General features: G+C 43.2%; 2 protein-coding genes across 3 annotated transcripts in view; both read left to right on the top strand.

Annotated features, from left to right (window-relative positions):
• atp6v1ba (ATPase, H+ transporting, lysosomal, V1 subunit B, member a) overlaps positions 1-8,296 on the top strand; it is a 44,214-nt gene extending 35,918 nt beyond the window's left edge. The window contains exons 10-14 of the mRNA XM_021609923.2: positions 4,379-4,529; positions 5,028-5,110; positions 5,283-5,387; positions 5,555-5,684; positions 7,324-8,296. Coding sequence (XP_021465598.1) covers positions 4,379-4,529; positions 5,028-5,110; positions 5,283-5,387; positions 5,555-5,684; positions 7,324-7,466 — 612 coding nt within the window. The 3' untranslated portion in view covers positions 7,467-8,296. The remainder of the gene's footprint in view (positions 1-4,378; positions 4,530-5,027; positions 5,111-5,282; positions 5,388-5,554; positions 5,685-7,323) is intronic.
• Positions 8,297-9,942: 1,646 nt separating this feature from the next.
• shtn1 (shootin 1) overlaps positions 9,943-13,799 on the top strand; it is a 48,290-nt gene continuing 44,433 nt past the window's right edge. Inside the window, exon 1 of one of the 2 annotated variants that reach the window (XM_021609902.2) lies at positions 9,943-10,170. Coding sequence is in view for 1 of the 2 variants with exons in the window: in XM_021609890.2 (XP_021465565.1) it covers positions 10,098-10,170 (73 nt within the window). In the remaining variant the exon portion in view is untranslated. The remainder of the gene's footprint in view (positions 10,171-13,799) is intronic. The other variant, XM_021609890.2, reaches the window with a different exon arrangement.

The raw sequence follows: 13,799 nt of genomic DNA, 5'->3' as shown, positions 1-13,799 counted from the left end.
ATCTGACCATTTGTGTATTTTCTATTTCACCTTTATTTAACCAGGTAGGCCAGTTGAGAACAAGTTCTCATTTACAACTGCGACCTGACCAAGATAAAGCAAAGCAGTGCGACAAAAACAACATGGAGTTACACATGGGATAAACAAATGTACAGTCAATAACACAATAGAAAATCTGTATGTAGTGTGTGCAAATGAAGTAAAGAGGTAAGTCAATAAATAGGCCATAGTGGCGACGTAATTACAATTTAGCAATTAACGCTGGAGTGATCGATGTACAGATGATGTGCAAGTAGAAATACTGGTGTGCAAAAGAGCAGAAAAAAACATGTGGATAAGGTAGGTAGTTGGTTGGATGGGCTATTTACAGATGGGCTGTGTACAGCTACAGCGATCAGTAAGCTGCTCTGACAGCAGATGCTTGAAGTTAGTGAGGGAGATATAAGTCTCCAACTTCAGTGATTTTTGCAATTTGTTCCAGTCATTGGCAGCAGAGAACTGGAAGGAAAGGCAGCCAAACGAGGAATAGGCTTTGGGGGTGACCAGTGAAATATACCTGCTGGAGCGCGTGCTATGGGTGGGTGCTGCTATGGTGACCAGTGAGCTGAGATAAGGGGGCTTTACCTAGCAAAGACTTATAGATGACCTGGAGCCAATGGGTTTGGTGACGAATATGTAGCGAGGACCAGCCAACGAGAGCATACAGGTCGCAATGGTGAGTAGTATATGGTGACAAAACAGATGGCACTGTGATAGACTGCATCAAATTGGCTGAGTTGGGTGTTGGAGGCTATTTTGTAAATGACATCGCCAAAGTCAAGGATCGGCAGGATAGTCAGTATTACGAGGGTATGTTTGGCAGCATGAGTGAAGGAGGCTTTGTTGTGAAATAGAAAGCCGATTCTAGATTTAATTTTGGATTGGAGATGCTTAATATGAGTTTGGAAGAAGAGTTTACAGTCTAGCCAGACACCTAGGTATTTGTAGTTGTCCACATATTCTAAGTCAGAACCGTCCAGAGTAGTGATGCTAGGCAGGCGGGCGGGTGCGGGCAGCAATCGGTTGAAGAGCATGCATTTAGTTTTACTAGCGTTTTTGAAGAGCAGTTGGAGGCCACGGAAGTAGTGTTATATGGCATTGAAGCTTGTTTTAGAGGTTTGTTAACAGTGTCCAAAGAAAGGCCAGAAGTATACAGAATGGTGTCACCCCTGGTGAGACAAAACCGCAACTTTTTGCCAGTCCTGTCTGGTCTAGCGACGGTGGGTTTGCGCCCATAGGCGACGTTGTTGCCGGTGATGTCTAGTGAGGACCTGTCTTACAACAGGCCTACAAGCCCTCAATCCAGTTTCTCTCAGCCTATTGCAGACAGTCTGAGCACTGATGGAGGGATTGTGTGTTCCTGGTGTAACTCGGGTAGTTGTTGCCATCCTGCAGGTGTGATGTTCAGATGTACCAATCCTGTGCTGGTGTTACACGTGGTCTGCCACTGCGAGGACGATCAGCTGTCCGTCCTGTCTCCCTGTAGCGCTGTCTTACGCGTTTCACAGTACGGATACTGCAATTTATTGCCCTGGTCACATCTGCAGTCCTCATGCCTCCTTGCAGCATGCCTAAGGCACATTCACGCAGATAAGCAGTGATCCTGGGCATCTTTCTTTTGGTGTTTTTCAGAGTCAGTAAAAAGGCCTCTTTAGTGTCCTAAGTTTTCTTAACTGTGACCTTAATTGCCTACCTTGTAAGCTGTTAGTGTCTTAACGACTGTTCCACGGGTGCATGTTCATTAATTGTTTATGGTTCATTGAACAAGAATGGGAAACAGTGTTTAAACCCTTTAAATTAAATCAAATCCAATTTTATTTGTCACATATACACATGGTTAGCAGATGTTAATGTAGCGAAATGCTTGTGCTTCTAGTTCCGACCATGCAGTAATATCAAACAAGTAATCTAACCTAACAATTTCACAATTACCTTATACACACAAGTGTAAAGGAATTAATAACAATATATGTGCATAAAAATATATGAATGAGTGATGGCCGAACGGCATAGGCAAGATGCAGTAGATGGTATGAGTACAGTATATACATATGAGATGAGTAATGTAGCGTATGTAAACATTATATAATGTGGCATTGTTTAAAGTGGCTAGAGATACATTTATTACATCAATTTTTCCATTATTAAAGTGGCTAGAGTTGAGTCAGTATGTTGGTAGCAGCCACTCAATGTTAGTGATGGCTGTTTAACATTTTGATGGCCTTGAGATAGAAGCTGTTTTTCAGTCTCGGTCCCCGCTTTGATGCACCTGTACTGACTTCGCCTTCTGGGTGATAGCGGGGTGAACAGGCAGTGTCCCCGGTGATGCGTTGTGCAGACCTCACTACCCTCTAATAGGCTCTGGAGAGCCTTACGGTTGTGGGCGGAGCAGTTGTTGTACCAGGCGGTGATACAGCCTGACAGGATGCTCTTGATTGTGCATCTAAAAGTTTGAGTGTTTTTGGTGACGAGCTGAATTTCTTCAGCCTCCTGAGGTTGAAGAGGCGCTGCTGCGCCTTCTTCAACACGCTCTCTGTGTGGGTGGACCATTTGTCCATGATGTGTACGCCAAGGAACTTAACTTTCCACCCTCTCCACTACTGTCTCGTCGATGTGGATAGGGGGCTGCTCCCTCTGCTGTTTCCTGAAGTCCACAATCATCTCCTTTGTTTTGTTGACATTGAGTGTGAGGTTATTTTCCTGACACCACGCTCCGAGGGCCCTCACCTCCTCCCTGTAGGCCGTCTCGTTGTTGGTAATCAAGCCTACCACTGTAGTGTCGTCTGCGAACTTGATAATTGAGTTGGAGGCGTGCATGGCCACAGTCATGGGTGAACAGGGACTACAGGAGAGGTCTGAGAATGCACCCTTGTGGGCCCCAGTGTTTCCTACCCTCACCACCTGGGGGCGACCCATCAGGAAGTCCAGGACCCAGTTGCACAGGGCGGGGTCGAGACCCAGGATCTCAAGCTTAATGACGAGTTTGGATGGTACTATGGTGTTAAATGCTGAGCTGTAGTCGATGAACAGCATTCTTACATAGGTATTCCTCTTGTCCAGATGGGTTAGGGCAGTGTGATTGCGATTGTGTCGTCTGTGGACCTATTGGGGCGGTAAGCAAATTGGAGTGGGTCTAGGGTGTCAGGTAGGGTGGAGGTGATATGGTCCTTGACTAGTCTCTCAAAGCACTTCATGATGACAGAAGTGAGTGCTACAGGGTGGTAGTCATTTAGCTCAGTTACCTTAGCTTTCTTGGGAACAGGAACAATGGTGACCCTCTTGAAGCATGTGGGAATAGCAGACTGGGATAAGGATTGATTATGTCCGTAAACACACCAGCCAGCTGGTCTGCGCATGCTCTGAGGACGCAGCTGGGGATGCCGTCTGGGCCTGCAGCTTTGCGAGGGTTAACACGTTTAAATGGTTTACTCATGTTGGCTGCAGTGAAGGAGAGCCCGCAGGTTTTGGTAGCGGGCTTTGTCAGTGGGCTTTGTCAGTGGCACTGTATTGTCCTCGGGCGAGCAAAGAAGTTGTTTAGTTTGTCTGGAAGCAAGACGTCGTGGTCTGCGACAAGGCTGATTTTTCTTTTGTCATCCGTGATTGACTGTAGACCCTGCCACATACCTCTCGTGTCTGAGCCGTTGAAATGCGACTCTACTTTGTCTCTATACTGACACTTAGCTTCACACAGCTTTACAATGAAGATCTGTGAATTTATTTGGATTTTTACGAATTATATTTGAAAGACAGGGTCCTGAAAAAGGGATATCTTTTTTTGCTGAGTTTAGAATGCCAAGAGTCTGCAAAGCTGTCATTAAGGCAAAGGGTGGCGACTGTGAAGAATCTCAAATGTAAAATATAATTTGATTTTTACAACACCTTTTTGCATACTACGTGATTCCCTATGTTATTTCATTGTTTTGATGTCTTCGCTATTATTGTATAATGTAAAAAAAAAACTTGAATGAGTAGTAGGTGTGTCCAAACTTTTGACTGGTACTGTATGTGTCTCTCTCCTCGGGACTCCAAGGGGTGCATGTTTTGGTTTTTGCCTTAACACTACACAGCTGATTCAAATGATCAAAGCTTGATGATTAGTTGACTGTTTTTGAATCAGCTCTATAGTGCTAGGTCAAAAACCAGAACGTGCACCCCTTGGGGTTCCGAGGACTGAGTTAGGGAAGCCTTACTATAAATTAATGAATGAGTTCATGCTCATTGATTCAATCATATGCTGTTAGAATTAAATGTTCAGAAGTGGGGTAGTTTGTGTTCTGGGTCCCATCTCTTATACCCTGGTTCCACTTATGGCTCACTTGTATGTGCCATGTCTCCCCAGGTGTCAGCTGCCAGAGAGGAAGTCCCTGGCCGTCGTGGTTTTCCCGGTTACATGTACACGGATCTGGCTACCATCTACGAGCGTGCCGGCAGAGTGGAGGGCAGGAACGGCTCCATCACTCAGATACCCATCCTCACCATGCCCAACGATGGTAAGACATATGCCGGCTTATCTCCGGGGAAAAACAACCTAGATAATTTAAAAAATATATTTTATTTAAATATACATTTTTATTACATTTTTACATGAGCAATTCCATTGAATCTCCTGTTTTTGTCTGGGTTTGACGAGCACAAAAAAGTTATATTTTTTTATGCTTGCTGTTACTATAGCTACTTCTGTGATGGGCCTCCAGTCTGTTTTCGAATGGGAGTCCCCCCTTTTTAACATCAGAACATTTGTGTCAGCATATTTTAGAGCACTAAATTTGGGGATGTAGATCAAAACACTTATTTTAATGTCCTTAAACTGTAAGTTGTAGTCATTTAAAGTGTATGCCTGGTTCCTGACATTTCTTTTGGGCAAAGTAATCTAGGACTATGCATGTGTTTGAATGTGGGCGTGTATAGGTTTGATAAAGGCGTCTTGATTTAGCGTGACTTGAACCCTGGATATTATCTCTTGACTTCCATGTAAACTGTGTTTCCAGATATCACCCATCCCATTCCTGATCTCACTGGGTACATCACTGAGGGACAGGTCTATGTGGACCGACAGCTGCACAACAGACAGGTATTCCCATTCTCGCTTGTACGTCTCCGAACAACCCCTTGTGACCTCGCTATTAAGTAGTGTCTCTAGCTATTGAATACTGTCATTCTCTCTCCTGACATTGTCCAATGATAATTTGTTTACTATTTCTTTGTTGAATATTGACTTCTCTTATTTCATGCTTTCCCTTCAGATCTACCCACCCATCAATGTGCTGCCCTCTCTGTCTCGATTGATGAAGTCCGCCATCGGTGAAGGAATGACCCGTAAAGACCATGCTGATGTCTCCAACCAGCTGGTAGTTATTGTCACTCTGCACAGTGCCAAAATATCCTCTATAACCAAGCCTAATTTCTATTGAACCACAATACACATGAATTGTTTGTTGCATAGAACGGCTTCAACTTTCTGACCCCCCCCACTCTTCTCTCTCTCTTTCCATCCCCATGCCTCTGTCCCTCTCAGTATGCCTGCTATGCCATTGGTAAGGATGTGCAGGCCATGAAGGCCGTGGTCGGAGAGGAGGCCCTCACCTCCGATGATCTGCTCTACCTGGAGTTCCTGCAGAAGTTTGAGAAGAACTTCATCGCTCAGGGTAAGACACTGAAAAAACGGATGAGACTCGACCCATGACAGTAGCACCACATGCTATTGAAACTATTTTCAAATTTGAACCTTTATTGAACCAGGTAAGTCATTGAAAATACTTCTCTTTTACAATAACAACCTGAAATTATGGTTGTATGAAATGTGGTGAAAACAGGAGCACGGCAACCGCACTGTATGTGACATTCCCCTGGGGTCAGGTATTTGGTAACTGAATAAATGGGAGTGTTGGCAGTCTTTTCACACCGTTAAGTGGGAAACATTAGGCTGCACTCGGCCGGGTCATTGACACTCGCATGCTCTGAGATCTTGTCTGGTGATTTTATTTACTTGTCTAAATACTGTAATGTTAAATATGAGATATTATACCTTTGCCACCTTGGCTTCTCCTGTATCTTATGTTTATGCTACCTTCATTCCACTCATTCCTTGAAATCGTGACCCATTTTGTGTTGCCCTAGTTCTCTGACCTTATTATACCTTATTACCAGAAATCCACCCTGCATAGCGCTGTCAGTCAAGTGTGATATTAAAATGGAGATTGATTTTGCCCAATAAAATAAAAAAAATAGTATTATTGGATTAATAATCTTGAATATTATAAAATGTTGCATAGCTTGATTTTGAAATGTATTTTACTGCATTTTGACAGATCTTAGCTCAAACAAAGGACAAGATATGTCCTATTTGGCATTGCATGCTGTTATTGCTACTTCCTGAAGTACATTGAGTAAAAATCTAGTAAAAGTTATTTTCAATGCCTTCAGGCATGATTATTTTTCATCAGCAAAACCAATGGCAAACTTCATGTCAGATACATACTGTCAGTCTTTTTCAACACCTTGGTGTCAGATGCAACAAGTCATTCAGCGACGTGTGTCATCAAAGCATTATGCCGTACTTATTCTCACACTTGTCCTTGGAGTGATGAGATTGCTAAAGCAAGGATTTGTGAGCTTTTCCATCCAGCCTAGTGTATAGTGAGCCTGAATATCCTTGAGTCAAAGCCTAATGCGATCCATTAAAATTACAATCTCATTAGAATTGATGAGTCTACTGAATTAAATTAAAATACTGTGAAATGCAAGTGTCATGTCAGACTTTTGCATATCTTGTTTCTGTTGAAACCGAGACAAATGGAGCCATCTTTTCGGCAAAGAACAAGAGTTCGGTCGTCTTGTCCTTCAGATGATTTACAAGCATTTCGCTACACCCGCAATAACATCTGCTAAATATGTGTATGCGACCAATAAAATGTGACTTGATAAGATTGAAAAGTAGGGATTGCACTATTGTAGGCTATGCATCACAGAGATATACTGCATGTAAACCTGTTGTGACACCATATGATTGACTTAATATCTATTCCATCAATAATACCTTTCCCGACAGAGTAAGCTGTGAGGTAGGGTGGGGTGCATTTCAGACATGTTAGCACCATGACCTGACGTTGACTTGAGTCGACTACAACAAGTGTTATGAAAAAGATCTCAATCACTGGGGAATATTGTTGTATTTATGCTCCTATTTAAACCACTGAATGAGTCAATTGTCAACTAGTCGTCATAAGGAATATTGTCAAATGTCTTAGCATTTGAGACCTAAAATGCTGTCACCTCATCCCTCAGGCCCCTATGACAACAGGACCGTCTATGAGACCCTGGACATTGGCTGGCAGCTGCTCCGAATCTTCCCCAAAGAGATGCTGAAGAGGATTCCCCAGAGCACCCTGGCCGAGTTCTACCCGAGGGAGTCTGCCGCTCGTCACTGAGCGCCTTCAGCTGCTCCGACCCCCTTAGACAAGTGTTGACCCGACCACTCAGAGAACAGAGCAATGATCTCAGCTCCCTCTAGATGTATTCTACTGTATCTGTGTCCAGAAACTCGTATGGATAGTGTCTGTGATTGTAACTGTTCATTTTGTTCAGAGATGTGAACTTGCCCTTAAATCAAAGAATGATCCTGTTTATTTATTGGGGTATTTTACTGCTAGGTTTTGTTTATTGAATGTTGTCCCCACCTAAACTAAATTCAACCTTCCAAAAATATTAAAACATCCTATACATTAGAGCTTGACAGGAATTGTTATGTTCTCTTTTACATTTCAATGGTTTGAATTTGTCCAATATGTTTGTCACCCTGAAGATAGCACTTCATTCACTTATTTCAGATAGGGGGAAATGACTTCTTAACCATATCTGAAATTGTAGGACTTCACCAAATACCTAGGAGGTCAAAGTGTCATGACGTACTTTAATGTATTAGACCGAACATCATTGTTACTTAAATGTTTACTGTTATAGGCATGAGGTAAGGGTTTCGATATTTGACAAACTTTTGGGCCACTTGAAATTGTCTATTGTAGATATAGACCTTTGTGTGAACTGTGATTGCTCATTTCTTTTTGGCCTCTGTTGCTTGGTGTAATTACTATCGAAAGAAAATGATGTTTACATTGTTTGCTGTATGTATGTGCTGTTAAAAGAAAAATAATACTAAACATTCCCCTGTTGCATTGTTAATTCTTTGTTTGCAGAAATCGGATCTGTGTTTATTGATTCCTGTGTTTTCCTGTCCATAAATAAATGTATTTTACAATTATGAAGGGTGACATGTTTGTAATCTCACCAGACAATGCACACGCCTAATATTGAAGTTGGTAGTTTCTCACACACAGCCTACATTATTTGTAATATTAATTGCCCAAGACAGACCATATATACAGTGCATTCGGAAAGTGTCCAGACCCCTTGACTTTTTCCACATTTTGTTACGTTACAGCCTTATTCTAAAATGTACACACACTAACCCATAATGACAAAGCGAAAAACTTTAGAAATTGTTGCAAATGTGTGTTTATATAAAAATGTAAATAGTATTCAGACCCTTTGCTATGAGACTTGAAATTGAGGTAAGGTGAATCCTGTTTCCATTGATCATCCTTGATGTTTCTAGGATAATCAATGGAAACTGGTCCATTCAATTGATTGGACATTATTTAAAGGCACACACCTGTCTATATAAGGTCCCACAGCTGACAGTGTATATCATAGCAAAAACCAAGCTATGAGGTCGAAGGAATTGTCCGTAGAGCTCAGAGACCAGATTGTGTCGAGGTGCAGACTTGGGGAAGGGTACCAAAACATTTCTGCAGCATTGAAGATCCCCAAGAATACAGTGGCCTCCATCATTCTTAAATGGATGAAATTTGGGACCACCAAAACTCTTCCTAGAGCTGGCTGCCCGGCCAAACAGTAATCGGGGGAGAAGGGCCTTGGTCAGGGAGGTGACCAAGAACCCAATGCTCACTGGCAGAGCTCTGGAGTTCCTCTGTGGAGATGGGAGAATCTTCCAGAAGGACAACCATCTCTGCAGCACTCCACTAATCAGGCCTTTATGGCTGTGGCCAGATGGAAGCCACTCCTCAGTAAAAGGCACATGACAGCCTGCTTGGAGTTTGCCAAAAAGCACCTAAAGGACTCCCAGACCATGATTAACAAGATTCTCTGGTCTGATGAAACCAAGATTGAAGTCTTTGGCATGAATGCCAAGTGTCACGTCTGGAGAAAATCTGGCAACATCCCTAAGATGAAGCATGGTGGTGGCAGCGTCATGCTGTTGGGATGTTTTTAAGCTGCAGGGACTGGGAGACTAGTCAGGATCGAGGGAAAGCTGAACGGAGCAAAGTACAAAGAGATCCTTGATAAAAACCTGCACTGGAGCGCCCAGGACCTCAGACGGGGGTGAAAGTTCACCTTCCAACAGGACAAAGCAGGAGTGGCTTCGGGACCAGCCTCAATGTCCTTGAGTGGCCCAGCCAGAGCCTGGACTTGAACATCTCTCTCTCTGTGGCCCAGCAAGATCCTGGACTCTCTCTCGCTCTCTCAGAGAAAGAGAGAGATCAATCGGGTCCGGGCTTTGGCTGGGACACTCAAGGAGAGAGAGAGACCTGAAAATAGCTGTGCAATGACGCTCCCCATCCAACCCAAGAGCCTGAGAGGATCTGCACAGAAGATTGGGAGAAACTCCCTTAATACAGGTGTGCCAAGCTTGTAGCATCATACCCAAGAAGACTCCAATTTGTACACATTTCTAAAAACTAGTTTTTGCTTTGTCATTATGGGTATTGTGTGTAGATTGATGAGGGGAAAATACTATTTCATGCATTTTAGAACAAGGCTGTAGCATAACAAAATGTGGAAAAAGCCAAGGGGTCTGAATACTTCCCGAATGCACTGTAGTTCCAAGTCAACACAAACCCTTGATCAAGGGAAAAAACAAGCATTCGAAGCCTAGTTCAGATTTAACAATGGCCAAAGGTGAGATTTGTGCACAGGTGTGTCGCGGTATCAAGGTATTTCCTGTTGCACGTAATGTGTAACCACCTCGATGTGTACTGTAAATGTACTTTCTCACAATGGCGGCCCAAGAGGAACTATTTCAAATGAAAATCATTACAGAGCTGTCCAATCAAGGTAAGAGTTATTCTTAGTCGCATGGCTAGGTTAGAGTGAAGGCTGTAGCTTTCTGTTCGAAATATTCGTAATGTATTTGCAGTTCGATGACTCCAGCTCTTTCATAGCCTGCGTTAACCGTTGACATTAAAAATGGATACGTAGCCAATTTTTTCGGTGTGGTTCGAGGCATGTAAATAACACGTCTTCAACTCGAATGTAACCTAACTTGAAGTAAACGTATGACTTTTTCTGTCTTCATTTGTGTCTGTACAGTTTAGTACTCATTAGTTCGAGAGCTGTTGTTGCGTTCAGGGCAAGGGGAAACTGTGTAAGGAATAATGTAGCCTAGCTTTATCTGAGGGGTCTTATCTATGTTTTCAATGTTTTTTTGTTTATTTTGCACACATGTTTAATTTGCCCTTGCTGAAGAAAGACCTTGCCATATCTATTGAATAACAATAGTAGACTCCTGAGGAAGTTCTCAGGCGTCATTTTGGGTCTTTCTTTAGCCATATATATATATACTTCCTCAGAAGTTCTAGGCTTATTTCTCTCACCACAAAACAGACATGAATTCACAACGGATGGTCATCACACTTGATTTAAACTGTCTTTCTGTTCCTCATATTTCTTTATTCAATAAATGTTTCCAGACACATCGCAAGGGGGAATAACAAAAGGTGCATACGAGGTCAGTGTGGTCTGAATACACATTGAGTGTGCAACTGCAGCAAAAATGAATCACTACATTCAGAGAGAGGAGGCGTTGGGGGTAGGGTGCGGTAAGCCAGCATGATGTGGTGTTAGAGCAGCAGTGTTGAGATTTCACGTGACCTTGAATGTTGTACCCTAAAGGAAATAGTACTTGACCAGGTTTTTCAGTATCTACTAAGAAACCAATGCTGATTATGTTACATAAACACTGAACAGACATAGAAAACGCAACATGTAAAGTGTTTCATGAGCTGAATAAAATATTCCAGAAATTGTCTCTCAAATTTGGTGCACAAATTTGTTTACATCCCTGTTAGTGAGCATTTGTCCTTCGCCATTATATTCCATCCACCTGACAGGTGTCGCATATCAAGAAGCTGATTAAACAGCATGATCATTAAACTGGTGCACCTTATGCTGGGGACAAAATAAAATCAAATGTATTTATATAGCCCTTCGTACATCAGCTGATATCTCAAAGTGCTGTACAGAAACCCAGCCTAAAACCCCAAACAGCAAGCAATGCAGGTGTTGAAGCACGTTGGCTAGAAAAAACTCCCTAGAAAGGCCAAAACCTAGGAAGAAATCTAGAGAGGAACCAGGCTATGAGGGGTGGCCAGTCCTCTTCTGGCTGTGCCGGGTGGAGATTATAACAGAACAGGACATGGCCAAGATGTTCAAATGTTCATAAATGACCAGCATGGTCAAATAATAGGTCTGGGACAGGTAGCACGTCTGGGGAACAGGTCAGGATTCCATAGCCGCAGGCAGAACAGTTAACTGGAGCAGCAGCACTGCCAGGTGGACTGGGGACAGCAAGGAGTCATCATGCCAGGTAGTCCTGAGGCATGGTCCTAGGGCTCAGATCCTCCGAGAGAGCGAAAGAAAGAGAATTAGAGAGAGCATACTTAAATTCACACAGGAAACCGGATAAGACAGGAGAAGTACTCCAGATATAACAAACTGATCCTAGCCCCCCAACACAAACTACTGCAGCATAAATACTGGAGACTGAGACAGGAGGGGTCAGGAGACACTGTGGCCCCATCCGAGGACACCCCTGGACAGGGCCAAACAGGAAGGATATAACCCCACCCACTTTGCCAAAGCACAGCCCCCACACCACTAGAGGGATATCTTCAACCACCAACTTACCATCCTGAGACAAGGCCGAGTATAGCCCACAAAGATTTCCACCACGGCACAACCCAAGGGGGGCGCCAACCCAGACAGGAAGATCACATCAGTGACTCAACCCACTCCACCCCTCCTAGGGACAGCATGAAAGAGCACCAGTAAGCCAGTGACTCAGCCCCTGTAATAGGGTTAGAGGCAGAGAATCCCAGTGGAAAGAGGGGAACCGGCCAGGCAAAGACAGCAAGGGCAGTTCTTTGCTCCAGAGCCTTTCCGTTCACCTTCACACTCCTGGGCCAGACTACACTCAATCATATGACCCACTGAAGAGATGAGTCTTCAGTAAAGACTTAAAGGTTGAGACCGAGTTTGCGTCTCTCACATGGGTAGGCAGACCATTCCATAAAAATGGAGCTCTATAGGAGAAAGCCCTGCCTCCAGCTGTTTGCTTAGAAATTCTAGGGACAATTAGGAGGACTGCGTCTTGTGAACGTAGCATACGTGTAGGTATGTACGGCAGGACCAAATCAGAGAGATACTGTAGGTAGGAGCAAGCCCATGTAATGCTTTGTAGGTTAGCAGTAAAACCTTGAAATCAGCCCTTGCCTTGACAGGAAGCCAGTGTAGGGAGGCTAGCACTGGAGTAATGTAATCAAATCTTTTGGTTCTAGTCAGGATTCTAGCAGCCGTATTTAACACCAACTGAAGTTTATTTAGTGCTTTATCTGGGTAGCTGGAAAGTAGAGCATTGCAGTAGTCTAACCTAGAAGTAACAAAAACATGGATTAATTTTTCTGCATCATTTTTGGACAGAAAGTTTCTGATTTTTGCAATGTTACGTAGATGGAAAAAAGCTGTCCTTGAAACAGTCTTGATATGTTCGTCAATAGAGAGATCAGGGTCCAGAGTAACGCCGAGGTCCTTCACAGTTTTATTTGAGACGACTGTACAACCATTAAGATTCATTGTCAGATTCAACAGAAGATCTCTTTTGTTTCTTGGGACCTAGAACAAGCATCTCTGTTTTGTCCGAGTTTAAAAGTAGAACGTTTGCAGCCATCCACTTCCTTATGTCTGAAACCCAGGCTTCTAGCGAGTGCAATTTTGGGGATTCACCATGTTTCATTGAAATGTACAGCTGTGTGTCATCCGCATAGCAGTGAAAGTTAACATTGTGTTTTCGAATGACATCCCCAAGAGGTAAAATATATAGTGAAAACAATAGTGATCCTAACACAGAACCTTGAGGAACACTGAAATTTACAGTTGATTTGTCAGAGGACAAACCATTCACAAAGACAAACTAATATCTTTCCAACAGATAATATCTAAACCAGGCCAGAACTTGTCCGTGTAGACCAATTTGGGTTTCCAATCTCTCCAAAAGAATGTGGTGATCGATGGTATCAAAAGCAGCACTAAGGTCTAGGAACACGAGGACAGATGCAGAGCCTCGGTCTGATGCCATTAAAAGGTCATTTACCACCTTCACAAGTGCAGTCTCAGTGCTATGATGGGGTCTAAAACCAGACTGAAGCATTTCGTATACATTGTTTGTCTTCAGGAAGGCAGTGAGTTGCTGCGTAACAGCCTTTTCTAAAATTTTGAGAGGAATGGAAGATTCGATATAGGCCGATTAGTTTTTCATATTTTCTGGGTCAAGGTTTGGCTTTTTCAAGAGAGGCTTTATTACTGCCACTTTTAGTGAGTTTGGTACACATCCGGTGGATAGAGAGCCGTTTATTATGTTCAACATAGGAGGGCCAAGCACAGGAAGCAGCTCTTTCCGTAGTTTAGTT

Source organism: Oncorhynchus mykiss, chromosome 1, assembly GCF_013265735.2.
Source record: "Oncorhynchus mykiss isolate Arlee chromosome 1, USDA_OmykA_1.1, whole genome shotgun sequence".
Taxonomy (NCBI): Eukaryota; Metazoa; Chordata; class Actinopteri; order Salmoniformes; family Salmonidae; genus Oncorhynchus; species Oncorhynchus mykiss.
Note: the sequence above shows the minus strand (reverse complement) of the source record. Positions and strands in the feature narration are given on the sequence as shown.